Genomic DNA, 26,820 nt, shown 5'->3' with positions numbered 1-26,820 from the left:
AGACCCTTCAAAAGCTATCTCATGGTTTTTTCTTTTCTTCTTCTTTTTTTATTTTTTTATTTTCTACAAATGTTTTTGTTGGGACTTGTGTAGAACTCACCCTTAAAAGCTAGCCGTTAAGGGGAGGGTGCCCCTAGGTCTTTATAAGCCCATCCACACCCTCTCCAGGATTGGTCATTTTACAACTTCTAATGATATGGATTGGTTATGATTCTCTAATGGAGAAGATTTTCTATTAGGCTGATTTTTTTCTGTGTCTGACCTGCAAAATACACAACTTCATCATTGTTTTCGAAAGGAAATATAGTAAAGCACAAAACTTATAAAAGGAAGGTTGGTGCAACAACCTAGGAACGAGCCTTGTAAGGCTAGATGTCCGGGTCAAATTTAAAACGTTAGGTGCGTAGTGCACACCGACCGTTCCTTAGCATTTCAGAAAGTATAAGCCACTTGGAAAGATCCTTTTCAGGAAAATTAAAAGGTTTCATGGCTGTATATTCCCATATGAGTCGGGATTGCCTTTCTTTTGGTCCTCCTTTCCTTTTTATTTTAATTTGCATGGTAGTTTGATAATGACAGCCCTGCTTCCCATTGGTCCAAATGTGTGGGACCCATGTCAAGATAGCTGAACCCCACTATTTTAAGCCAATAGAAACGGTGGGGCTTTGTTTAGAAAGAATCATCTTTTGCTTTTTCGTTTCAATCAATAACTAGATATTCCGGAATCCCAAAAGAGCTATGTTCTCCACCAGCCTTTAACTAGTGCGTTATCTCATTTCTCTTTTCTCAATCTCTTTACACTGCTCTCTCTCAATTTCAGGTCTGTTCTTTGAACGAATGATGAATGCATTTTCTTTTGTATTTTGCTTTCTGTTGTTTTGAAGAGTTTTCAGGTATTATTTTCTGTGGGTTTTTTCCTCATTGAGCTGGTGGTGAAGTAGATTCAGATCTTTAGATTTTGTTATACAATATCAGAAGGTATTGAACTTTTAAGTGACAGTTCCCATGGCCTTTCTGACTGGAAGTTTACAGTTCAAACGTTTTGGAGCTGATACATGTTTATTATTTTTTCTTGTTGGCTTTAGATGGCTTTGTGTTTTTAAAAGAGTTGTTAAAAAGTTAAAACCTGCTTTATTAGGACTACCAAAAGAAAAATTAGTATTCCTGTCACTGTTGAGCTTATAATTCTTCCAACCATGTTTCCACTGTTGAGCTTATAATTCTTCCAACCATGCTTCCTGTATGAGTAGATTTCATAAATGTTTTGTAGAATGATGAATTACAAATTACCAAGTTGGATGTATCAGGCATATTTGGTAGGTTTATGGATTTAACAATGGGTAAAAAGTACTTATTACTTAATCCATTACCAAATCTCTTAGGCCCTGTTCGTTTTCGATTGATTTTGAGTCCAAAACTGATTATTGAACTCAAAATTGCGTCTAATTTTGGATCCAATTTCATCTCAAAATCCAAAAAGAACATGGCCTTTGTTTTATCGAAGGCAACGGTCGACCCCAGCTTTCTAATATAGTAATAGGTCATTTTCTGAGTTTGATTTCTTTCTACATGTAGGCAACCCAAATTTATTATTGAGGTTTTGTCCCAAATATTTATCGTATCATTTAGCTTCTGATCATATTGCTACCTTGATTTCAGAAAGTTATATTATGGGATCTAATAGTTTGAATATTCTGCCAAAGTCGTAGTTTCAAATTTGAGGCAATACTCACATCCCTTTCTAGAAAAGGCTGATTTACAAAGGCCCTGTTCGTTTGAGATTGTGGCAACCGATGGCGAGCCCCAAGACCGATTATTGGACTCAAATCGGTCTTGGGGTTCGCCATCGGTTATCATATTCTCAAACGAACAGGGCCAATGTCAGGCAGTAATTCTATTGTTATATAGTCTTATACTAATTTATCCATGTTCATAGGAGTTGGCGAGAGGCAGCCATGACTACCCCTGATGAAAAAGAAGCCCAGGGCAAATTTGAGGTTTGTGATTTGAGTTTTATAGTTTCTATATAAAGTACAGTTTCTATATCAAGCATAGTTTCAAAACTCCCCAGAGTCATTGTGGACTCCCCAAGTCGACTTCTTTTTACCTTAGCCGCGTTCTTGTCCGAGTCATAAAGACACGGAGGAACTCTGTTATGATGATAATTTATGCAACTTTTAAAGAAATTACTAATATTCAATTTCTGCATTTTCCAGGGAAAGTATACAGCATTGGTTGTATGTTGGTTTCTAGGAAATGGGAGCCTTGTGGCATGGCACAGTATGTTGACAATCGGAGATTACTATCTAAACGTGTTTCCGGTCTGTGGCCATTTGACTCCTCTTTTTTGTTTATGCTGTTGAGCTATTTATTTGTGCAGTGTGTTGACAATCGGAGATTACTATCTAAACGTGTTTCTGGTCTGTGACCATTTGACTCCTTTTTATGTTTATGCTTTTGAGCTATCTATTTGTGCACACTAATGGTTGTTTTGTAGTGTCACTACTGTATGTAGCTAAACACTACTTTGTTGCTAGACTCGTATTTTAGTCTTTCACCACTTTAGTTGAGCTCATCAATATTTTGTTGTTTGGATTAAAAAAACTGTTTCTGTCTTAGATGATTTGAAGATTGTTTTTTTTCTTTTTGGTAGAATTTATAGATATCTTTTCTAAATGCTTTTCTTGGGAGTGATAGGATTGTTTCTTACAGGATACTTGCAATGATTCTCTTAGGTAGCAATAAGGGTAATTCAGAAAGGAAAAAGGACCCCATAGCTATCTCCATACAGTTCAGGGCATTCTTTTGGAGAAAATTATTAACAGATGTCATCTTCTCTCAGAACCCCATTTTGTATGTTGTGTCTAGGGCTGCAAACGAGCCGAGCCGAGCCGAACTTTGGGGTGTTCGTGCTCGGCTCGTGCTCGTGACGAGCTTTCCACTATGGGCTCGTGTTCGGCTCGCCAAAATTCAACAAAGCTCAAGCTCGGCTCGGCTCGTTTAGTAAACAAACAAACCCGAGCCGAGCTTTTAGTGAGCTGAGCCGAGCCAGGCTCGAGCTTGGTTGGGTTCGGGTTCAGCTCGTTTAGTAAACACATCAGATTAATACCATTAAGTAATATATATATATGAGGAAACTGTTGGTGAGCTTAAGCTCACCAAACTTATGGTGAGCTAGCTTGCCCAATCACATGGGTCCCACATTTTGGGGAGTGATCCAAACCATTCATTTACAAGGCCTTATCATAGATAAGGGGTGTACCAAAAATCAGCTCCATAGGATCATCCTAACCCCTCCATTTGTGGAGGACAAAAATGGGCAGATTTGTCCCCCATCTATGTATTAAGCTCACCAAACTTATGGTGAGCTAGCTTGCCCAATCACATGGGGGCCCACTTTGTTAGGATGATCCAAAGCATTCATTTGAAAGGCCCTATAGTAATATAACGAACATAATCTGAGCTTTAAAGCTCGGCTCGGCTTTATGAACCAAGCCTAAAAAGTTCATGAGCTTATCCAAGCCAAACTATACAAAGCTCGAGTGCAGCTCGTTTATTTGACGAGCCTAATTTTTGGGCTCGGGTTCGGCTCGCTTATTAAACGAACAAACCCGAGCCGAGCTTTTAATGAGCCAAACCCAAACATGTTCGTGATCCGGCTCGGTTCATTTGCCGCCCTAGTTGTGAATTACACTTTACAAGAATAGTCTATTTTGGTTTTGTACTATTAGTGATCTTATTAACTAGTTTTGCTATTGTTTTAAGATTACACTTACCAACTCAAAAAAAAAATAAAAATAAATTTATACCTTGTTTTACAGATGAGGGAACCTTAAATTTTGGAATTTTGGCTAGGTATATAGAGAAGTAGGATTTATTTGGAATTCTAGAGGTTTCTCATTCCTTTTGGGAGTTGGACTGCCAAGGACTTCTAGGAGTACTGTGATTACATCTTCCGGTATTGCATTATAGATTTATAGCACTTCTTCAGAATGCAAATTAGGAACCTTGCCTTAAACGACAGATTTATACATGTAGTTTATTATCATGGTTAGTATTTTGATGATGTATTGTCAACATAGACATGCTAATTACATGTTGCCTTGGATAGGATTACAGGAGAATATCATATAATAAACATATTTCTTGCTGCTGGTGTCTCTATGCAGAAGTATCATCCTCCAAGAGTACTTCCTATGATGTATCAACCATTTGCAGTTGGAACGCAGGTAATACTAGCATACAATGAGGCAAAGCTTAATACAAGACGGCGCAACTTAATTGGATATACACTTTTCTTCATAAGTACACTATCGGTTCTTGTTGTAAGTACTCTTCCGTGTAATCTTTCCTCAAGTCATGCATTACATCAATTTATTGAATTTTACCAGATAATTTGGTTTCCATTTTATTAAATCATTGCTTCAACGTCATCCCGATTTAATATATTTTCCCAATGTAGTTGGATTTGGCAACATCCGGTAAAGGAGGGATTGGAACCTTTATTGGTATTTGTGTTATTAGTGGAGCCTTTGGAGTTGCAGATGCTTATGTTCAGGGGGGAATGGTTGGTGACCTGTCTTTTATGGCCCCTGAACTCATGCAAGTAAGATGTTTTATCATACATCATACTCAGTTTTTCCTCGTGGTTCCTTTTTCGATCATATTTCCAATTTTGTGAATTTTCTTGCTCTTGTGGAATTGCAGTCGTTTTTTGCTGGTTTGGCAGCTTCTGGGGCTCTAATATCTGCTTTGAGGCTCATAACAAAGGCGGCCTTTGAAAACACCAATGATGGTCTCCGCAAAGGAGCATGTATGTGTGATTTTTTTATTATGTAGATTGCTTTTGAAGATTTTTTTTCAGTTCTTCGATAAATTATACAATACGATTGTGTAACTGCTTGATAGTTTCTTTTAGCAGCACATAAAGATTAAATGTGCACTTTGAGAAATTGGAATTTAGTTGAAGCCCAAAATTGTCTTAAAATGCACATTAAATTTATCCCAATATATACTTTACTAATATAGAATGTGGTCTCATTGGTCAATAATCCATTTTGTGACAAAATTCTTTGGAGATGTTCAGAAAGTTGATGTCTCGACCCACACAATTATCTTTTATCTACCATGCATTCTATCCCTCTTCTTATATGCTTATTTTAAAAAGAAAAAGACGTTGCTGTTTGTGCATGACCATGTCTGGTTTGAAACTTGCAATAACTGCAATTTATCTTGTTTTTTTTTGGTAGGCCAATTTATCTAGATATGTTCAAGACTAATAATTTGTTGAAATTTTTTGGAAGATGTTGCTACAGTAATTTCTGAAATATCTTAAGAGATGGGCTTCGTGCACCCTATATCCTCAGAAGGGAACTGCTAGGTTGAACTCCATCTTAGTATTTTTCCTTGGCCTTAGTATTTTTGGACCACATGATTTGTTATTGAACCAGATCGATATGACAAAACTTATGTACAACCACATTGAGTGCATTATCCTTTTTGTTTCTATTTTTTCCCTAGGTTAAGGCTCAAAAATCTAGAAGAAGGATCCTATTTAGCTACTTACTCTCATGGATCTCCAAATTTCGTATGCTCATGGGTGTTTTATAGTTCATGGTTAATATTCCCCATGACAAGTGGTCTTTATTGTTTGGTTTGAAGTTGTTTTGGGCTCACGTAGGTTGCATTGAACACTACGTGTTATTTTTAGATCAATCCAAAACTGCTCCAACCGTCTCTCTTGTCAGCGTTTAATCAGTATAGATATTCAAGGAAAAGTCAGAAACATCTCTCTCTCTCTCTCTCTCTCTCTCTCTCTCTCTCTCCATGTCTGTGTGTGTGTATGTTTCTATCTGTGTAATCATGAGTTTTGTAATCGCACTATCTACACTCCTACACTCTCCTAATATGGACATGGAGTATGCACACCCCTGCTCTCTATGCTCTGATGTTAAGAAGAAATTTTCAAATGATTATCTATCACATCTTGCTTTATCATTGGGCCCATAGTAACTTGTAATAATCATATCAATTCAATATTCCATTTTGACTTGAGCTCTACACTATTACATGATTCATGTCAAATGGATATCTCTAATACTCAAATTTCTTAAGTCACTTTTTAATTTTAATTCCATGAAGAAACATTCATGAGAAACAATTTTGATCAAGAAATGCGAATTAATATTTTGATCAAGATAAGCGAATTAATATTCCATGTAAAATTGCAGCTAATCTTATGCTGAACTTCAAAACCTTCAAGGATATCTCAAGGCTTGAAATAAGCATAGCAAAGAGTGACGTTTTATTAATTTTTTTATGGGATTGGTGATCCAATGAAAAACATCTATAAAAAACATCCTAAATATGGATGATCTCTCTCTCTCTCTAATATTTGAGTTTGCCTCTCTCTCTCTCTCAAATATTTGATTAGAGTTTGCCTCTCTCTCTCTCTCTCTCAAATATTTGATTAATGAAATTAAAAAACGAATTAATATTTGCCAACCTAAAATAAGCTTATATCAAGAAGAAAACAAAAACTATTCATCCATATTGACGAATTTTGGCTTATCCCAATCAAGATGGAGAAGAAAATACACCTTGCTGACCCCTTGCAAATACTCGTTAGGAAATTATCCTAACGGTGGATGTGGCATGTGCAAGATCAACGGCCTAGATCATTTTGTTAATTGGTTTTATGAAAAGGCATTAAGTGAAAAGCCATAAAAGAAGGGGTGTAAATGTAAGAGACTTTTGGGGAGGGAACCAGCGTGATGAGGAGTTGTGTTTCTTCCCATAAATGTCTATTTATTCTCTCATCCGGTCCCTACTTGCACACAACCTTCCCATAAATGTCTATTTATTCTCTCATCCGGTCCCTACTTGCACACAACAATTTCTACATCATTCTCTTTGCAATCCACGGCAAAAAGAGAGAGGAAGTCGATCCCCATCACCGTCTGTTGTGGAGTGAGGAGAAATACAGGAATGGAATCCTTCCAGTGATAGCAAAACGATATTCGGCTTTCGGTATGTTCCCTTTACTGTTTCAATTTCAATCCATATGGTTAATTGTGATTTTTTCAAAGTTGGACCGCCAAAGATCCGTTGCCCGTGTTCTTTTTATGATGAACACTTACATGTGGTATCAGAGCCACGGTTCCAGCGAGAAAATGGCGAGAAAATCGCATTAAAAGTGATTGAAATAGGGTTTGTGAAAACTTGTATTTTGAGTGCCGCCATCAATTCTGGAGTCGGATCGATAATTAAATGGCACTGAAACGTTGCTTGTGTTCCCATGAATCCAACGCAACAAACGGTTCGTAGATCCGATGTCTAGATTCCGTTTGGCGGCGAATTAAAGATGAAAATTTTAACTTTTGGGGAAGTTTTGGACCTCGCCGGAAAATAATGTGCCGCCGGCGACCGGCTTGTCCGACCGGAGATTTCCCACCGTGGTTACGAAGTTCGTCGAGAGACGAGTCCAACGGCGTATTGTGAGCCTCAATCGGACTTCAAACGAAGCCGCAATAATAAATCGAACTTTGAGTGTTTTTTCGGATTTTGCTGAAATTTTCACTATTTTAATGAAGAAGACGATGAATAGTGTCGGGCTTGGAGGGCTGCGCGGGCCCATCAAGGATCCGCGACGGGCTTTTCAATTAAAAAGGGCCCAGTAGACCCTCTAAGCCCACCAGACCGCTTGGCCCAACCTGACCTGAACCGGCCCATTGGCCCAAACGGCCCAAATCTGTGTTTGACTCGGTTTGGCCCATTTTTGTGAGATTTTTGGCCAAATTATAGCGGTTCTGGAGGTTTTGCACCCTTGTGAATCCATTTTTTGGGTCAGTTTTGGCATTTGGTATATGTATCATATAGGTATAGTGTAAATTAAAAAACTTTTGATTTTTCAAGTTGGTTTTTGAGTCAAATATTTTAGGGTTTTAGCCCAAGTAAAACTGGTTCTGAACGTTTTGCAACCCTTTGAAACCATTTTTGCTATCCATTTTACCATTTGAGCACTATATAATACACTTATAGTGTATTTTTAACACTTTGACTTTATAAATTTGGTTTTGAGTCAAAAGTTTTGGAGTTTTGGGCTCGGATTAGATTGGTTCCTAAGGTTATAGACCGTTCTGGACCTATTTTTGAGGTCATTTTTGGTATTTAAGCACTATATGTAAAATCAAGACTTTTGGTTTTGTAAGTTTGATTTTAAGTCAAATATTTTGGGGTTTTGGACTTGGGTTAGACCATTCCTATGGTATTAGACCATTCTGAACCCGTTTCCAAGGTCTGTTTTGGTGTTCGGAGTCTGGATTTTAAAATTCCAGTGTAATTTTATAACTTTTGGGTTTTTTAAAGTGGGCCTTGAGTTTAATTTTGATTTCAAACTCTTAAAGAATTAACTAAATGCCATAGAGACCCAGTTATGTAAAGTTTTGATGTTGTTTAATGATTAAAACTCAGTCAATGAACACCTTTGGTTTCTAATTATTAACTTAAGAACTGTTGTTTATATGCTTTATGTTTTGCATATAACTTAAAGGTTAAAATGATTAGTTGAAATCATATCTGGGACTAAACTTTTAACTTGAATGCACATTAGTTCATGCCAGATATGCTTAAAACCCAAGCTTATGGTTATAATAAACTGATAGTGTGTATTTTTAAAACCTAAAACATTGAATTATGTTTGATCATGGAACTTGAAAGTTGGTTTTGAATACACAAGTTTATTATGTTGTTCATTATTTTTAGTTGAAATTGAACTATATCTTATTTTGATTGGTCACTAAATGAATGAACAAAGAACTGCGATTCCGACTGGGAAACGAAATCGCTTAAGGTTAACTGGTTAATTTTGAGAACCGTGTCGCATACAATGACACATTTATGGACTATGAACCACTTTCAATTACGACTATTTGTCCAAGAGCAACACTTAGCCCAACGGATGACTATTGTTTTGCACAAATAGGTGGTGTGAGAGGGCTAGGCCTGGGTAACCTGGTTTGGGGTTATGCTTCTGCCCAACGGTGATGTGCGCCTCAAGTATAGGGTTATCTGGCCCTAGTTGGTCTCATGGGAGAGCCAATTGAGTGTTGTGGCACGGCCCAACGAACGACCCACGGTGACACGCCTGGTGTCTCGCAAGAATCACAGTATTGTGATTTCCTAAATTGAAAATCGTTTGTGTGTTGTGGCACAACCCAACGGACGACCCACAATGACACGTCTGATGTTTCGTCGGGGTCACATTTTTGTGTTTTTTTATGATTCTGGGCAATCTAACTAATTTTTCCTTAAGATAGATTGACTGAGTATTGTATGTGAGAACCAATTGTGTGCCGTGGCACGGCCCAACGGATGACCCACGGTGATACACCGGTGTCTCTTCATAATCATGGTATTGTATTTTCTAAAGTAGAAACCAATTCTGCATCATGGCACGACCCAACGGACGGCCCACGATGGCACATATGGTATCTAATTAGAAGCACACTTATGTATCATCATGATTTTATACATTTTAGTCATTCTTTTTAGTTGGATTGATTAAAATCGTGGATTGAGTTAATTAAACTTCATTTGTGGACTGAATAGGTGTTATAAGAAGTGAGCATGTTTGGAACTGCAAGTCTGTGTCTGTGACATTGAAGTTGTTGGTATCTTAGTGTCTTTTCTAGATACCGATTATGTTGAGTACTTTAGTGGGTCAGAAACCTTAGCAAGTGATGGAATAGATCTGCACTACAAAAGGCTAAACTATGTATCATTGAATGACAGGCTCACTAGACCCACATCTAAAAGATGCTTATGAATAGTGGGAGTTCAATGTTAGTATCACTCTAGTAGTAATGGTAGACCTCCATTTTTTATGCAATTCGAGATTTTTTTAAGACTCGAAAATGAAAAGGAGTTCTTGAATGTAGTTAGTGAATATTTTAGAGGATCATTGGAAGCACTTGCAAATACCCTTATGATGTGTTTTGATAACCTTAAAGTATATTCACCAAAGTTGTAGTTTTGAGCACACTTTGAAAAGCTTTAGATTCAGAACCTTGGTTGTGCTCACTTTCGACACACCTCTTGGTTATTTTAAATGGCAACATTAGAGTCCTAAAGATATAGACTAGTCTTAGCATTATCAATTAAAGAGAGTGAACTTGGTATCAAGTGCCATTATCTTGAATAATAAATGACACATAAAGTATGGATCCCTTGAGTTCGATATGGCCTGGAATTAATACCATATCTTTGTATATTATGATTTCTATTTCGTAAGTACTCCGGAAAAAGATTTGTGAATAGATTAAGGCATTACTATTCACATTTAGAATTCTATGTGAGGTCTTGGTGCGAGTTAGGTGCTAAGTAGAGGAGAGTATACCATTATATCGGGAAATGGAATAAAGGTGGCTGTTGAATCCATTATTACTCGCCACTCTTTTCTGAAATTTTGGTTTCATATGAACTAGAAACCTTATTCTAGAAAAACTTGATTCCTTTGGCTATGAATCAAGGTCTGGAAGTATAATGGATTCTCTCTAGTTTTCCATTTCTAATTTAGTGATTTTGGTTCTCTTCAGGGCAATCCTTATTGACTTGGATTGCACTTCTCTCAAGGTCAGACTTGGTCCACCTTGCATTAGAATGAGATAATCAGTATTGTTAGAAATAAGTGAAATCGCGTGAATAAGAATTTATCCAATCAGTGGCTTAAGTTTTTTAACCACATATCTGAGGATAGTTGGGTAAAAGAAGAATTCTAGATTCACTTGATTTTACCGATTTAAACAATGATACAGGGTACATTGAAGGAGAAATATACAAAGATTAATCGGTTTAGGGTGTCACCAAGAGTATTGATCTACTAAAGGTCATTCACAATGACATCTTGGATCTTTGGACTCTGACAGTTGGTGGCGAAAGGTGTTACCCTTTTGGTTAAATTTTCTAGCCATATTTAAATGTGTCTCTCTAATCAGAAGTAGGAGGCCCTATCTTTGTTTGTGATCTATAAGGTAAGAGTTGAGAATTAACTTGACATAAACGATCAAAACAATAAGGGTCATTTATGCAACTCTCTGTTGCCTAAGATTGTGGGTTAAAACTCTTAAAACACCCATGTATTTTGTGATCCAAGTAAGGCTGTGCCTAAGACCCTTTAAGATTTATGGGTCATAAGGAAGCTGAAATTAGGAAACATGCAACTTTGGGTTGTTTACATGAGGCAACAGTTTATAAACCACGAATATAGTGATTAAGCTCTATGACCATAAGTTGCAATTTCATAGATTAACTTAAAGTATTTAAGGGTTTTAGGTTCTGTTGATTGACCCATAGTACGTATATTGTCGGGATTAAATGTGCCAAGACTTCTAAAGGATGGTGACCTTAGTGGGAGTGTAGTGTCTTTAGTAAAATCACCTTTAAGGAGAACCAGATTGTAGTACCGGTACTGGTGATCCAAGAGAAGGTGGTACCAATGCTCATTGGAACATTAAAAGACACATATAAGTTAACAACCCACATTATAGATGTTTTGGTGGTGACGACTACCGAACAATTCTTGAGGCTAAGGAAAGAGGCACATAGTCTGTAGACTTAAAGATTCTGCTTAAGGTTTAGAGCAGACTTCCCGACAATTGTACATAAAGTTTCATCAAGTACTCTCTATATTAAGTTTTAAGGAATTGTCACAGGATAATTGATATATCTTAAGGTCAGAGGAGTAATATTATTTTCCTCGTGTTATGTGTTGATGGTATACTACTTGCTAGTAGTACTTAACCATGTTCAATGATATTCATACAAAAGAATTCAGGTGAAGTATCCTACATAATAGGAGTTTAGATTCACCTAGTTGGGACTCGAGGATTGCTAAGATTGCAGAAAGCCTATCTTGGTAAAGTCCTAAGTATTGAACATGGATAAATTACTCCATTTGTAGTGTTCCTATAGTTAAGGGTGATATATTCAGTCAGTTCCAAGGTCATAGGATCGATTCATTATAGGAGCAGATAAAGTGGTTCCCTAATAGTTCCGCAATTGGGGTCTATTGAATGTTTAAATCTGCACATATCTGTGTATAACCTATATGGTGGGCAAATTTAGAAAGTACCAATGTTATTTATGTATGGACATTGGAAATTTGCCAAAAGGTTATATATTGTCTGTAAGGGACTAAAGGTTTAATGCTCACATAAAGTAAATGAGATAACCCTAGTGTGATTGGTTAATCTAATTCCGACTGTTGTCGGAACACCTAAAGTTCTGCTCTAGTACATTTTGCAGAAAATCCTAAATCGTGGAAGAATGTCAAATTGACACTCAGTTGCTTCCACCTTGGGTACGGGGTTTATTGTGTACTTCAAGGCATTGTACTATGCCTTGAAGTCGCGGAATTTTGTCTCAGGGTTTTATCTTATTGATAGTCGACAAGTTACTGAGAATGTATTGTGATAATTCCGCTGCGGTTTTACAATTCCAAGAACGACAAATCAAGTAATGGGGTCAATGTATTGACATATTGTCGTGAGGAAGTTCAGAATCAGTGTGTATCTGAAGATTACATAAGCACCGCACTTATGTTGGCGAATCCTTTGACTGAGGGCTTGTCACCAAAGCTCTTCAGAGAGCATGTAGTGCGCATAAGGTTGGTTGACACTTTTGATAGCCTATGACAGTGGGAGTCTGCATTAGGTATTGAGATACACTGTTGTGATCACATTTTATTTTATGATTCTGATATATATTATTTTCTACCGCTCCATTTTATGCACATTACGTAAATGGATTGTGAGTAAGAGGTAGAATGTCTGTAGACTGTTTTGGACCATATTTACATCTTATGCATGTATGCATTTACATTCATGTTAGTAAGTATTACTAATGATATAATCGTGGGGTAGGCTATTGGGTAGAGTTGGTGACCCAATGGTTACATGGTTTATTGTTAGTAGTTTTTGCCGAACGGAATGTTGTGTTTATTATCTAACTAACTTAAAGATATGATCCTTATGTTTGGCTCAAACATCTTGCTCGCCAAGTGAGAGAATGTTAGGAAATTATCCTAACGGTGGATGTAGCATGTGCAAGATCAACGGCCTAGATCATTTTGTTAGTTGGTTTTGTGAAAAGGCATTAAGTGAAAAGCCATAAAAGAAGGGGTGTAAATGTAAGAGACTTTTGGGGAGGGAACCAGCGTGATGAGGAGTTGTGTTTCTTCCCATAAATATCTATTTATTCTCTCATCCGGTCCCTACTTGCACACAACAATTTCTACATCCTTCTCTTTGCAATCCACGGCAAAAAAAGAGAGGAAGTCGGTCCCCATCACCGTCTGTTGTGGAGTGAGGAGAAATACCGGAATGGAATCCTTCTAGTGATAGCAAAACGATATTCGGCTTTCGGTATGTTCCCTTTACTGTTTCAATTTCAATCCATATGGTTAATTGTGATTTTCTCAAAGTTGGACCGCCAAAGATCTGTTGCCCGTGTTCCTTTTATGATGAACACTAACAATACTTTCTACCTCTAACACATGCATCTTTAGAGGATCATTTGGGATTGTGGACCCCGATCCGAAGGAGACGGCGAGGAAACGAGTTCCCCCATCGGTCCTTTCGGTTCATCCACGTGAAGGAGAGCTCTACCAAGGAACTCTCGAAACAAACAAAACTCAGAGTCGCCATCCATGGTATACGGCCATGGATCCTAAAAAAAAAATGCTCTGTATACCATGGATAACCAGAAATGAATGGGTTCGTGCCTGATTACGAATGGAGAAGGTCCGAAGAGCGCCTCCAATTCGTCCGAGTGAAAGCACTTGGTCTCTTATGCCATTTATTATTAGATCCAAAGAATTTTGGGTAAAATCATGTGAAATGGGAACAATCTTCTAGAGTCGTCTACCTAAGCATGCATTTCCTGAGAATAGAAATAATAAGCATACAAAAGATAAATGAAAGAAGTGTGCCACCTAAGCATAGCTAGATTATGAGTGACATTCCTAATGAGTGTCTAAGTTCCAGTGGACAAACACATGCACGCTACAGCTAAAAGTATAGGATCAGTACAAGAAAGTAAGAAAACACAGCAAAACACACAGTACAAATCAACTCTATACATGACTGGACAAGGCAAATCCTAAAACTCTAATGCAGGACTTGACTCGGACCAAGATGGCCGTCCATCCCAGCTGCTCTAAGTATCCCGGCCTCGGGAAGAATCGGAGTTAACGTAGTTCGATGAACTATTCTAAACTACGATGCCTAACCATCTAGAACTGCTATCCTAAACTCGATCCACTAGACTCGACTGATTTTTAAAAGCTTTTTGTATAATTGCTTAAATTCATGTGAATTGTAATTTTCAGGACTCTCTATATGCCCTAACTAATGCAAGTTGGTTAGCCTTAAGCTAATGCAGGTGGGCCCTATATCCTATGTGTATCCAGGCTATGCAACCTAATGAAAACCATAAGCTGACTATATGCTTCCTAGTCTAGCCATCGGTTCGACTAAATATCTAACCGATCGACTCGAGGCCTCCTAACTCTAGGGACACTCACACGACAAGACACACCATATCAATACAAATCAGGACAGCCTCCTAACTCTAAAACACCCTAAACAGCTAGGACATACTCCTAACTCTAGGGGAAGATCTTTTCAAAAAAAGGTTTTGAAGAATTTTATATTTTTTGAAGGTTTAAAATGTTTATGTTTATTTTTTTTAAAAGGTTTGGCTGGACCTGAGATGTGGATCTCAAGCTGCACTACGTACCCTATGGAAAGGGATCAAGCCAAAGTAGTTCGGAACATATTCCGAGATAAATACACTAAACAAGTACACAAGGGTGATTCACAAACAAGTAAACTAGTGTGCTTACAAACAGGTACACCAGCGTGGTCACAAACAAGTAAACTAGCATGATCACAAACAAATGAAACATCAATCGGATAAAACATGTCTAAAGGGAATATCTGAAAGACTTGGAAAGTCTTCTAAAATGAAGAGAAATGGGTGCTACAGGACTTTAACAATTTCTCCTAAAAGAGGGGCTTGGGATGACTCCTTCATCGCCCTCGCAATGAAGGGACAAGTGTCTAAAGACATCTAAAAGGCTGGGCTAGCCTACTAAATAAAAGAGGGGAGAATGCTACTAGGACTTAGTAAGTCCCCTAAAGTGATGGGCTTGGGCTAACTCCTTCATCGCCTGGGTAAGGGTCTAATAACTAGGCAAGCCTCCTCCTAGATCAAAAGAGAAAATAAAGGAATGCTACCAGTGAGGCTAAACAAGCCTCCTAAGAGGGTATACTTCTCTAAAATGAGGCAAAACTTATTTTCTAAGGTAAAAACTATCTAAAGAGACAAAGCATGTCTCTTAAAAGGGGAGGCTCTGGCTAGCGCTATCATAGCCTTGCAATGAAGAAAAGATAAATGTTCAAAGATTAAGTATGTTCTATAAAGGAATACATGACACATATTAAAGAGTTTTAACGCGCACAATTATGAATGTTAATGACAACACAAACACCTAATCTATATGAATGTTTTAAACTTCTTGTTTATAAACAACTAATAAGTACTAAAGTTTTCTCTTCTTTCATAATTGTAACAAATCATACGTGAAAATTTCATACCTCATAATCAAGAGGTTAAAAGATATATGCCGTACATTTATCACCTCTCAAAGAAGTTTTCTCTTTTATAATTTGCAAATTAATCATATCCATATCAATATTAAAGCATCTGAATAACTATTTTATTCACAGTTAGAATATAAAGCTCTAAAAGATGATACTATGTTGCACAATATAAGACTTTGATAAATTTCTTCTTCGAGACCCAAACTAAAGGGAAAGCCAAATTCTTATAGAGCAAAATTTTTCTTAAGCTACCCTTATTTTTTTTCAATAAATTTTAAATGATGATTATGATAATGGACAGTAATATCAGCCTTGCTATGATTTAATATTCATATGAAGGCATATAGTTTGACATCATTAAAAAGAAAACTATCAACAAATTATCACAATTCCCAAAGGGCTCCTGTAAGCTTACTAAAAAAATAAGATGAGTTATATACCTACCAGAATACATTCAAAACAATGTCATTTTCTACAGGCCATATGATAAGAAAGGACATCCTGATCATACATAAAGTTACAAATGAAATAGGAAACCCCATCTTTATCCTATTTAAGAAAAAACAAATAATAATAATAATAATAACTGAACTCTCTTTTATAGAAGCAATCAAAACCATTAAATGAACAAAGTAATCAATTTAAAGCCATTGGTCATTTTCTTTGTAAAAAAAATGAACTTATTTTCTCATAAGATATAAATCCACTAACACTACATTCACCTGTTAAGAACTGAGAATTCAAAAGAACTCTAGAGAACATAGACATTTTACATCTTCCAATAAATTTAGAGAGATTTTTTTTATGGATATTTCAGACATTGAATTGGTTAAATGACCTTTCATGTAAACTTACTTTAAACCCTGGAACTGTACTCACAGCTTGTCATATAAAAAGAATTTGATTCTTGTTTTTACATAAGTCGATGAAAGCATTGTAGATCCAATCATACTCGTAGGACAAAACATAATGCCATTATCAAAATATGGTGTCCCTAGCCGTACCATTGTCAAAGTAAAATAGAATGAATACATGCTCCTAAAGGGAGTGACCTTATCACAATAATATCTCTACCACTGAACTGATCATACCTTCATCTAATAATTTGAAAAGAAAAAATCATCAAGGTCTATTACAAACATGGCTAACTTAGATGTGAACAACCTGAATTTGTATATCTCTAAGAAAGCTATATTATTATTATCACTTATACAAATAAGGTAACCCAAATAACAAAAAAAACAACACAGATCACAACACTAACACAGATATCTATGAACACTCTATTATAATGATTTTCCTATACTAGAGACCGCACATCTTGGGTCCGAAAGAGGTAGAATTCAGTAACAAAATATAAAAAACGTCAACCACTAAACTGAATAATATAGAAAATGGATATCCATTTTGAGTCAATACAGTTGGTACTCTTATTAGCACAAAATGTAATAATAGATTTAATATTTTAGAGGAATGATAAATGCAGGTTCTGTGCTAAATTAACTCATAGATAATATAGAGCTAAACAAATTTTGTACCATTGCTAAAGCTACACATAGTTCATCATTCAAGAATAAAGCATAAAAGCCTTGTAATACAATTGGGAAGAAAAGAGACAAATTGGGCTATGCGATTATCAAACATGGTTGAGCTGACATCTTTCCCCAATAACTACACCACATAAAAACTCATTTTTAAACCCTGTATATGGACGTTAACACGTCTGATCTTTCAAGTATTTTAGCTAAAAAAAAATAGTCCAAAAGACCAAATACCATAGCTTGGCCTTGCTGGGGAATTTCATTGAAAAGCATTTCACAGCCAACATTTAGGTAAAAGAGTAGCCAAGAAAAATGACTTTCCAGGTAATAAAAAGGATCCGACATACATGGATGAAGCCTTAGAAATTTTTTTTTTTCTTTTAATTTAAAATTGGACAGAATCTCAACATGATGATATAGGGAAAACAGTTTCTCATAAAAAATATGCTATTACTTTAAACCTTTTGAAACAAATCATTTGATTATTAGCTGGAAACAAACACTAATTCAACCCAAACTATAACTATATAACACCAAATAATCAGCAACAAAATCAGAGGACAGCAACCAATAAAAACGCAAATAGAAAACTCAGGAAATAGAACTCAAAGGAAAAAAAAAAACTAGGATTAACAGACACAGTCTACCAAAACAGCCATAACTTTTTACCCACAGCTCCAAATTTCGACCATGAGTCATTGTTAGAAAGATATCGAAAAGACCTAAAACTTTGTAGTTTACCATTTTTCCTAATTCTGTCATTTACTCACCCAAAAACGTGATTTAAAAACAGCCCAGAAGCTTATAGCGGGAATTGCACAGATATGTTATCTATATAGCCCTGTTTTTACCATTATCCTAACCTACCTTGTCTTTTAGCAACCATACCTGCTACAAATCTCCTGCTCAAGTTAACTTATTGAGATTAAACAATATGCAATCCTATACAGATTCAATGATTTATAGCATGAATCATAAAATTATGCAATCATCAGATAATTATTCCCGACACGGAAAATCTTACCTTCTGTAATACAACAAATCATTTTAATCTAAACCTCTAATTTCAATCTGGACGAAAATGAATGAAGACTCTGTTTTTCATGAGATCAACTAAAATTTTCATTGAACTTGCTTTTCTCACATGGAATTTACTTACAACCTGTAGCAATAAATCCAGTTCTTCATAAAACAAATTAATAACTCCCATGTATGGAAAATCAACTTAAATAGAATCCATTCAAAACTTAAAAATCAAAAGCAAATGATCATACATCATCAAATCAATTAGAGCTACATCCATTAGAAGCACATAGAACAACAGATCCATATATATGCTCCATTTTAAGTCACTATTTCCAAAAAGAAAATATCATATATAGTACTTACCTGAGCTCTTGATCAAAATTTTCAGTTCAATCGAAGCTTTTTGAACCAAATGATGTGTTGATTCTCAAGATCTCAAAATTGTTGGAACTCGCACAATTTCCAAGACAAACTTATCTCCTTAAACGAAATCTGAAAAAAAAAATTGATCTCAACTTCTCAGATATAAGCTAGGGTTTCTTAAGCCTGAAGTTAGGGTTTGATTAGAAAAAATCTCTTGCTAGAATGAAGAACAAGGAGGATTTTAAAAGTATAGATCAGCCGGAGCTCCTGCAAATCACCGAGATAAACGATCGGAGAAGAGGAAGAAGGAAGAACTAGGGTTTGGAAAGAGAAGATCGGATCAGATTAAGCTCAGATCAGGAAGGAATCGGTAATTGTAAAACAAAACAAAGAGGAAAACGAGAGAATCATGTCACTCGGAGCTAGCTGGAGAATGGCCGGAGAAGAAGAAGATAATCGGAGCTAGGGTTTGGGTTTTTAGGGAAATTTGGGGGAAAAAAAATCTCTCAGCTCTCTCCCTTTTTCTAATGAATGAATTTTATTTTATTTTTTTTAAATGAGGAGTTGGACTGCTATTTATAGGAAAACTCCCCTAATTTTTAGCCCTATAAGTTCCCTCCAAACACCCCTCTTTATGTTATTTCAACTTTATTTATATCAAAATGAGTGGCCCGCAAGTAAAACTCTTAATGAAATATTAAGAAATAAATTCTTATCCTTTTCCATTGCCCAGGGACACCTCTCCCTGCAGATTAGACACGCTTTATTTCCGCCAGGCCACCTCCTAGCCAGGATAATGCACACCCCTGCTGCTACACTATTTTACACTAAGCTACCTACCTCGCTTGTTCGCTAGGCAAATCGCGACGGATTTTTCTGAAATTTTAGAGGGATCTAAATGGGTCTCTAACCTACCCTAAGGACGAATTTGGGTCACCAGATCATAGATTTACTTGGGTTTTAATCAAATCAAGTGCAAAAGGGGTTCGGTCAAAATGGGGTGTCTACAGGGATATATAGGAGGACCTTCCAGAAACTCAGATGAGGAGCTCATCTCTGCATTTTCATTGGATGCTGGTGGACATCATGATGTTAGCATTCATGTAGCTATTTGAACTGGTCTTACCAAAGCTTCAAATATAGGCATACAAAAGCTTTGGATTGAACCTGTTACTTTTGGTTAATTGTCTATGGAAATATGTTTCCTAAGGATAAAATATCACTCAATAATAATTTTTATTTTCACACCGCATCAAGACGTGTCTTCATAAACTTGTAAAATTACATAAAAAACATAGGTGTAGTCATTGATCCAGGTTGATCTGTTAGATTGAGGATTGCTGTTATCTCTTGCCACAAATGATAAGTCATAATGTTGGATTTGCCCAGTGGATTGTTTTGTACATTATCATCTTGCAGAACGAATTTATTTACAGCCATTGGAAGGAATGTGTGGAGGGAGAATAAACATTAGGAACAGTATATCGATCCTTCTTAACATCATGAACAACTTGGCATCTGATAATATGTTCTAATTATTTACTATACATTAATAATCAGCTATCAGCCCATGCAAAAGTCCAGCTATGGAAGAGAATTGTGGTTCTTAATGATACTGTTGTACTAACTTTCATAGAGTTTTCCTGCTGACTCTTCCATCTAATTTCCTATTGCAGTAATGTTCTTCGCAATATCAATAGCTTTTGAGCTACTAAGCCTTCTTCTTTATGCATTTGTCTTTCCCAAACTGCCAATCGTGAAGTACTATCGTCTAAAAGCAGCTTCCGAAGGCTCTGCAACAGTTTCAGCAGATCTTGCTGCTGGTGGCGTCCAAATGGAACTTAACCAAAGTGTAAATCCCTGTTGGTTATATAATTGATATTGGTTCAAAGCCAAGATGCCATAGTATTTAATTGAATATGGATTTGTTGTAGGTTGAAGAGGACCCTAAGCGGCTAGAGCGTCTGAGCAACAAGCAGTTGCTATTACAAAACATAGATTATGCGGCTGATTTGTATCTGATATATGTGGTGACACTATCAATTTTGCCTGGGTTTTTATCTGAAGATACTGGATCCCACAGCCTTGGTTCATGGTAAATCCTTGATTCGATCAAACAGAATCAAATGAATTGGGCATTTTAGCATCTGGTTTTCATAAATGTGTGTTCTTGACTCTATGCTAAACTGTTTTTTTCCTCTTCTTGATGGCCCAAAATCCTTTCAATACTGTTAGTGACCCTAGTAACTCTTAATAAACACTCTTAAGGAAATACGCTCCTCATTTTTCACGGATCTCATGTTGTCTTGTGGTTGTCTTTCAGGTATGTTCTTGTTTTGATAGCAATGTATAATGTGTTTGATCTCATCTCGAGGTACATTCCCCTTATACCAAGCTTGAAGATCGTGTCAAGAAAAGGCCTCATGTTTGCGATTCTCTCTCGCTTCTTACTCATCCCGGCATTCTACTTTACGGCCAAATATGGAGACCAAGGCTGGATGATAATGCTCACATCCTTCTTAGGATTAACAAATGGTTATCTTACCATCTGTGTCATGACAGAGGCACCAAAAGGTTACAAGGTTAGTTAATTGCGTAGTCCCAACTATTTAAAATCTCGGATATAAACTTGTGACTCTTTCCTGATATAAATCTGAAAGTGACAAAAAAAAATTAAAATCTCCCAAGATATAAACTTATCGAGAAACTCCTGGGGCAAATATTTGTGAGTATGGTTAATTGCATCATAATTCTACATTTTAATACCATTCAAAAAAAAAATCTACATTTTACTATAATATAAATATGAGCTGATAAGAATGATAGTTCTTTTTTGTTATGAAGTATTGTTTGTGAATTTGGTTTTTGCAGGGACCTGAGCAAAATGCCTTGGGAAACTTGCTGGTGTTATTTCTCCTGGCAGGTATATTTTCAGGGGTCACACTTGATTGGTTGTGGCTCATAGGCAAAGGGTGGTGAGGTTTAGTTGAAGTTAGAATATGTCTCAAGTCTCATTTAAGCTGCTGCTTCATTTATATAGGTAGGAAAAGTGTGTATTTCCATTGATTTTATATGAACTACTTAGTTTGTGAATGTAAAAAATCTAACATGTGGAAGATATAAAAGAGAAGTGTTATGTACACTTTTGTTACCAATGGGACGCCCTTTCATCTCATTTAGTGTTTTTGGAGAGCTTTGAGGTTTTTTTTTTTTTTTTTTAAAAAATGAAACATGTTTGCTTAAAGATATTTATGTAATTTTATAAAGAAAACTGCTAGGAAAATGGGATCCAATTTTGTCAAAATTAACGGGCATCGACCATTTGAGCCACTTCCACTAAAAGACAAAGGAAGGGAACTCAAATCCCCATAAAAGCAATAAATACATCTTAAAAAGGGTCAAATCAACTGCCATGTGACTCCCGTTTTTATTTTCCACATTGAATCCCGTTTTCAAAGTGGGGCACAGCCATCCAACCTGTCCCCGCTCCGGGTAAATTCTTTTAATTCCCATTCCCATCCCCATCCCCGCTTAAATAGGGGAATCCACATTTTCACTGTTTTAACTGAGTGAGCCTACGTGGCTGCTCGCTCATGCAACATCCATCCTGTGAAATGCGCTCTGGGACGGTCCCTAGCAGATCCCATGTTATGGACTAAGAATGATTCAATAATGGACCATTTGGATGGCTAAGATCGTGTGATGCAAAAATTTGTTGCGTGGACAGTCCTCGAAGAAAAAAATGTGAAAAAGTAAAAGTGGTCATCACTTTGGTGATCCAAACCATTAATCTTCTAGGTCTTGCACTATGTGGGCCCCAAACCGATTATTGAACTCAAAATTAATTTTTGAGTCTAATCTAAACGAGCAGGACCCCTAAAGAAGACAGTCATCGTGTGTTAGTATGCAATGCAAAATATTCCCACATGGATGATTGTAGACTCTGATCAAAGCATAATGAAAATTGAAAAAGATGTGTTTAAACAGTTGAATCTTTGCCTTAATCTCTCAAATGAGATCTTTCAAATGGACCACCACACGTAGAGATGACGCCCTGTGAAGGCCCATCAGATCAACAAATCCATTCACCAACAACATATGTCGTCTGTGCAAGCTGAGTCAGGGTAATTTTGGATTCATCTCAAAAATATGTTGTTCTTGGATTCATCTTGCTAGTCTCATGCTTAATATAGTTGTTTTTTTTTTTTTTTTTTAAATGTTTGGATCGATCGTTTTTACAACTTCTAATAATGTGGATTGGTTAGGCTTCTCCAGTGATGAATATTTTCTAGAAATGATCAATCCACTTTTAGGCTGATTTTCCCTATGGCCGACCTACAAAAATAACACTTTTATCATTGTTTTCAAAAGGAAATACACTAAGGGCTCGTTTGGATACCCCTTGGATTTGGATTTAAGGGTGAATTTGGATTTCCAAAATCCATGGATTTGAAATCAAGAATTTTAAATTTCACAAATTTATAAATAATGCCGTTTGGATGACCACGTATAGATTCGGATTTCAAATCTAAATTAATCTTGTTTTTGTTTGGATGCTCTTTGGATTTGAATTTGAAATCTAACAAAACCAAAAAGCCCTAAAATACTTTATATAGGGGCATTTCAGCCATTTTCCATGAGCCAAGGGTATTCTAGTCATTTACCCTATATGGGGGTATTTTGATAATTTTTTATGTTATAAGGGTGTTTTAGTCATTTTTCATGACTCAAGGTATTTGGTCATTTTCACCCGGTATAGGTGTATTCCAGTCATTTTGCATGACCCGGGAGTATTCTAATCATTTTACCTAATGTGGCATATTTTTATCATTTTTATCTCATGAAGGTATTTTTAGTTATTTTAATCATTTTTCATGAGCCATAGGACACTTTTACTTGATATAGGGGTATTTCGATAAATTTTCATGATCCTAGGGTTTTTATTCATTTTACCCTATATAAGGTTATTTTGATCATTTTTAAGTCATAAGGGTATTTTAGTCATTTTGCACGACTCAGGGGTATGTTGTCATTTTTACTTGGTATAGGGGTATTTCTAATTATTTTACCTAATATGGCGTATTTTATCATTTTTATCTCATGATGGTATTTTTAGTCATTTTAGTCATTTTTTATGAGTCATCAGTCATTTTTACTTGATCTAAGGGTCTTCTACTAATTTTTCATGATATTGGGGTATTCTAGTCATTTTACCCTGTATGAGGTTATTTTGATCATTTTTATGTCATAGGGGTATTTTAGTCATTTTTCACGACTCAGGGTATTTTGTCATTTCTACCTGGTATAGGGGTATTTCGGTCATTTTGCCTGACTTTGGTTTTTTCTAGTCATTTTAATTAATACGATGTATTTTGATCAGTTTTTAATGTCATGTGGGTACTTAAGTCATTTAAACACTTTTTTGGTATAGTTTGGTCATTTTAAAAGTCCTATCTTCTCTACCAGCTTTTGTATTATGCATTTTGTTTTTTTTTTTTTCTGTGGGATTTTCCCTGATTGAGAACTTCTGATTGGACGAAACCTGTTTGATTGGAGATGGTGTTCTTGCTTTTGTTTTTTAGGGCTTTTCACTAAGGGCATAGAAATCCTTTGGCTGTTTATGTCAGATTTTCAGCCAGAATTCTCATTCAGGAAGACAGAATCAATTCTTATTTTTTTTGGAGTGCTTCCAGAATTAGAATCACGTTTCTTAACTCATTTCCAAGAATTATTTTTTTCTATTTTTTTTTTTGGAATAGAATCATGTTCTCCGGATGTGGGTTATAACGCCGTTTTGATAATGACACCTCTCTTTATCCTACACTTAACACTTCTAATCAGCCAATTATAGAAGTTTAAAATGAAAGGAAGAGTACTATTATCAAAAGAAGGGACTGTGGATATCATCTTCTGAATCTAGGTGGCTGGCCTCAATCTCTCAAAATTAGGCAAGTACACATGTTATTTTTTCATCTATGTAAAAATGTAAAAGAAAATCAAATATGACAACCCTCACACAGTAGAAATCCCTAAATCAATGGGTATTATCTCTAAAACATCAGGTGGTAGAAGATGTATTTGCATATCTTGTTTTGGATATTCTCCTCTTCTCAGTGTTATAAACTTATTTTCAACTTATTATCCATGTAGACAGACGAACCCGACTAGTGTCAGGCTTAGACTTAGTCAATTTGAGTTGGGTAGATGCTCTTACCTTATTCATGAAAATTTTCTAAAGGCTCTGTTCACTTGTTTTCTCGGGAAAGGAAAAGAAAAGGTTTCCCGGGAATCTGACGTGGCATTAGGAAAAGAAATACAAGGAAACTATGCAGGAAAATGTTTTTCGCTCCTGCTCACTTGCCCAAGAACTAGGGGTGGACATGGTTCGGTTCGGTTCGGTTTTGGGGTATACCCAGAACCGAACCATATATAATCGGTTCCCTGAAATTAGAACCAGAACTGAACCATATATGTTTGGAACCGAACCGAACCAGAACCATATATAATCGGTTCGGTTCTGGGTTTACCCACCCTTCACCAAATGTAGATATTTTGCCTAATCGTATTTATAATCAGTTCGGTCCTGTTTATATATGAACTACAAAGACTAACATGCATGAATTTGGAATAATCAGGCACAAATTTGCACAAATTTGGACAATGCAAAAATTATGTATGACCTACAAACATGCACAAATTTGGAATAATCAAGCACAAATTTGGGGGGTGAATTAAAATTTTAAAGGCAAAGCAACACGTTAAAGAGGGGTGAATTAAAAGGGGGTGGGGTGATTTTATCAAGCGATGAGGCATTGGGTTTTAAGGTGAGGGTCGGTTCTCGGTTCCGGGATCCCAAACCCAGAACCGAACCGAATTTCCATCGGTTCCAGGATATCAGAACCGGAACCGAATCATATAAATATGGAACCGAACCGAACCGAACCATATGTGTCGGTTCGGTTCGGTTCCTCGGTTCGAACTGGAACCATGTCCACCCCTAGCAAGAACTGTGCAGGAAAAGGTTTCCTGAGAAACTACTTGCCCACTTTTTTCACTAGTTTTCTTGAGAAAGCAAATCCGACCAAAATAAAGTGAAAATGAATCTTAGACTTGTGAGAAAAACTCATTTCTACATTACTTCTCTCAATTTCCATGTCAGATGTGACATTTTCCACCTAGGCTCCTTCATATGTGAATTTTAGCTTTCTCGGGAAAAAGAGGGTGTTTTCCGGGATTTGGTCTTCCGGGAACGCGAGTGAACAGAGCCAAAAGGATTCATTCGTGGACCCAACTAGTTTTGGACAGAGGTTTAGTTGAGGTGAGTTGGGAAATATGGTTTCTACTTTCTATGTGGATTTGAGGACGGCGACTAAGTTAAACCTATAGAAGAGTGCGAGTACCAAAAATAGAGCGTGCTGGTGATTCTCTGTTATTCACCGTTTTATTCATCTTCTTCCGCAGGCAGCGAAAGGGTTTAAGCATCAGCAAGTATAACTTCTTTAACTTGTTTTAAAAATCCATCATGAAAACCAGAGCTTATCTTCTTCCCGTGTGAGAAAATACACAGTGGGCATGGGATGGAGAGAGGGGAGTAGGTTGAGATGAAGCCAATCCTTATCCTCTGGAGCGAGAAAAAGTCGCTCCAAAAAATAAGGCTAAAAAAAGAGTGAGTCTATTGGACACTATGTAAAAGTGGTTGAGGAACGACATTCTCGCAAAACGTGGATCTGAGGGTGCGAAAAATGCGAAAATTCCTTTCCAAGAGACCTATGTTCTCCACCAGCCTTAGACTGGTGCGCTATCTCATTTCTCTTATCTCAATCCCTCTTTACACTGCTCTCTCTCACTCTCTATTGTTTTGAACAATGATGAATGTATTTTCTTTCGTATTATGCCTTTTGTTGTTTTGAAGAGCTTTGAGGTATTATTTTCTGTGGGTTTTCCTCTGATAGATAAGCTTCTGATTGAATGAAACCTGTTTGATTGGAGATGGTGTTCTGCTTTCTTTTTTTAGGGCTTTTCCCTGAGGGCATAGAAATCATTTGGTTTCTCTGTTGTTTATATCAGATTTTCAACCATGTTTTTCGTAGTGTAGAAAGTTAAATGAGTGTTGGATGTTTTTTATGTTCTTTCATCTGGGAGATAGAGATGCAGATTTGTCTCTACTAAATTCTAATGGGTATTGGTTATGTTCAATATTTTCTTTCATTTTTTTCTTCTGTTTTTAT

General features: G+C 36.5%; 1 protein-coding gene across 4 annotated transcripts; it reads left to right on the top strand.

The window, feature by feature from the left end:
* Positions 1 to 702: 702 nt before the first annotated feature.
* Positions 703 to 21,743, top strand: LOC143883886 (equilibrative nucleotide transporter 3-like). Of its 4 annotated transcripts, none has more exons than XM_077387209.1 (10): positions 703 to 762; positions 1,937 to 1,997; positions 2,217 to 2,321; positions 4,170 to 4,325; positions 4,463 to 4,606; positions 4,708 to 4,813; positions 20,269 to 20,444; positions 20,527 to 20,687; positions 20,916 to 21,174; positions 21,464 to 21,743. In XM_077387209.1, the coding sequence occupies exons 2-10, from the start codon at positions 1,956 to 1,958 to the stop codon at positions 21,569 to 21,571; spliced, it is 1,257 nt and encodes a 418-aa protein (XP_077243324.1). In that variant the 5' UTR covers positions 703 to 762; positions 1,937 to 1,955; the 3' UTR covers positions 21,572 to 21,743. The 4 variants fall into 4 exon arrangements, with proteins under 4 accessions (XP_077243324.1, XP_077243321.1, XP_077243322.1 ...); XM_077387206.1 differs by having other exon boundaries at positions 726 to 820; XM_077387207.1 differs by lacking the exon at positions 703 to 762 and adding an exon at positions 828 to 893.
* The last annotated feature ends 5,077 nt before the right edge of the window (positions 21,744 to 26,820 follow it).

The sequence above is a fragment of the Tasmannia lanceolata genome, unplaced genomic scaffold (assembly GCF_043159265.1).
Source record: "Tasmannia lanceolata isolate RefF3 unplaced genomic scaffold, GAP_Taslan_0.1 ptg000008l, whole genome shotgun sequence".
In the NCBI taxonomy this organism is placed as follows: domain Eukaryota; kingdom Viridiplantae; phylum Streptophyta; class Magnoliopsida; order Canellales; family Winteraceae; genus Tasmannia; species Tasmannia lanceolata.
The sequence above is the reverse complement of the archived record's forward strand: the minus strand, read 5'-3'. Positions and strand labels throughout refer to the sequence as shown.

Bases quoted from the DNA above. Each gene is read 5' to 3' on its own strand.
- LOC143883886 (XM_077387209.1), top strand. From the start codon at position 1,956: ATGACTACCCCTGATGAAAAAGAAGCCCAGGGCAAATTTGAG. The intron at 4,607-4,707 runs GTAAGATGTTTT...GTGGAATTGCAG, and splicing joins TGGCCCCTGAACTCATGCAA to TCGTTTTTTGCTGGTTTGGC. The intron at 4,814-20,268 runs GTATGTGTGATT...TTCCTATTGCAG, and splicing joins TGGTCTCCGCAAAGGAGCAT to TAATGTTCTTCGCAATATCA.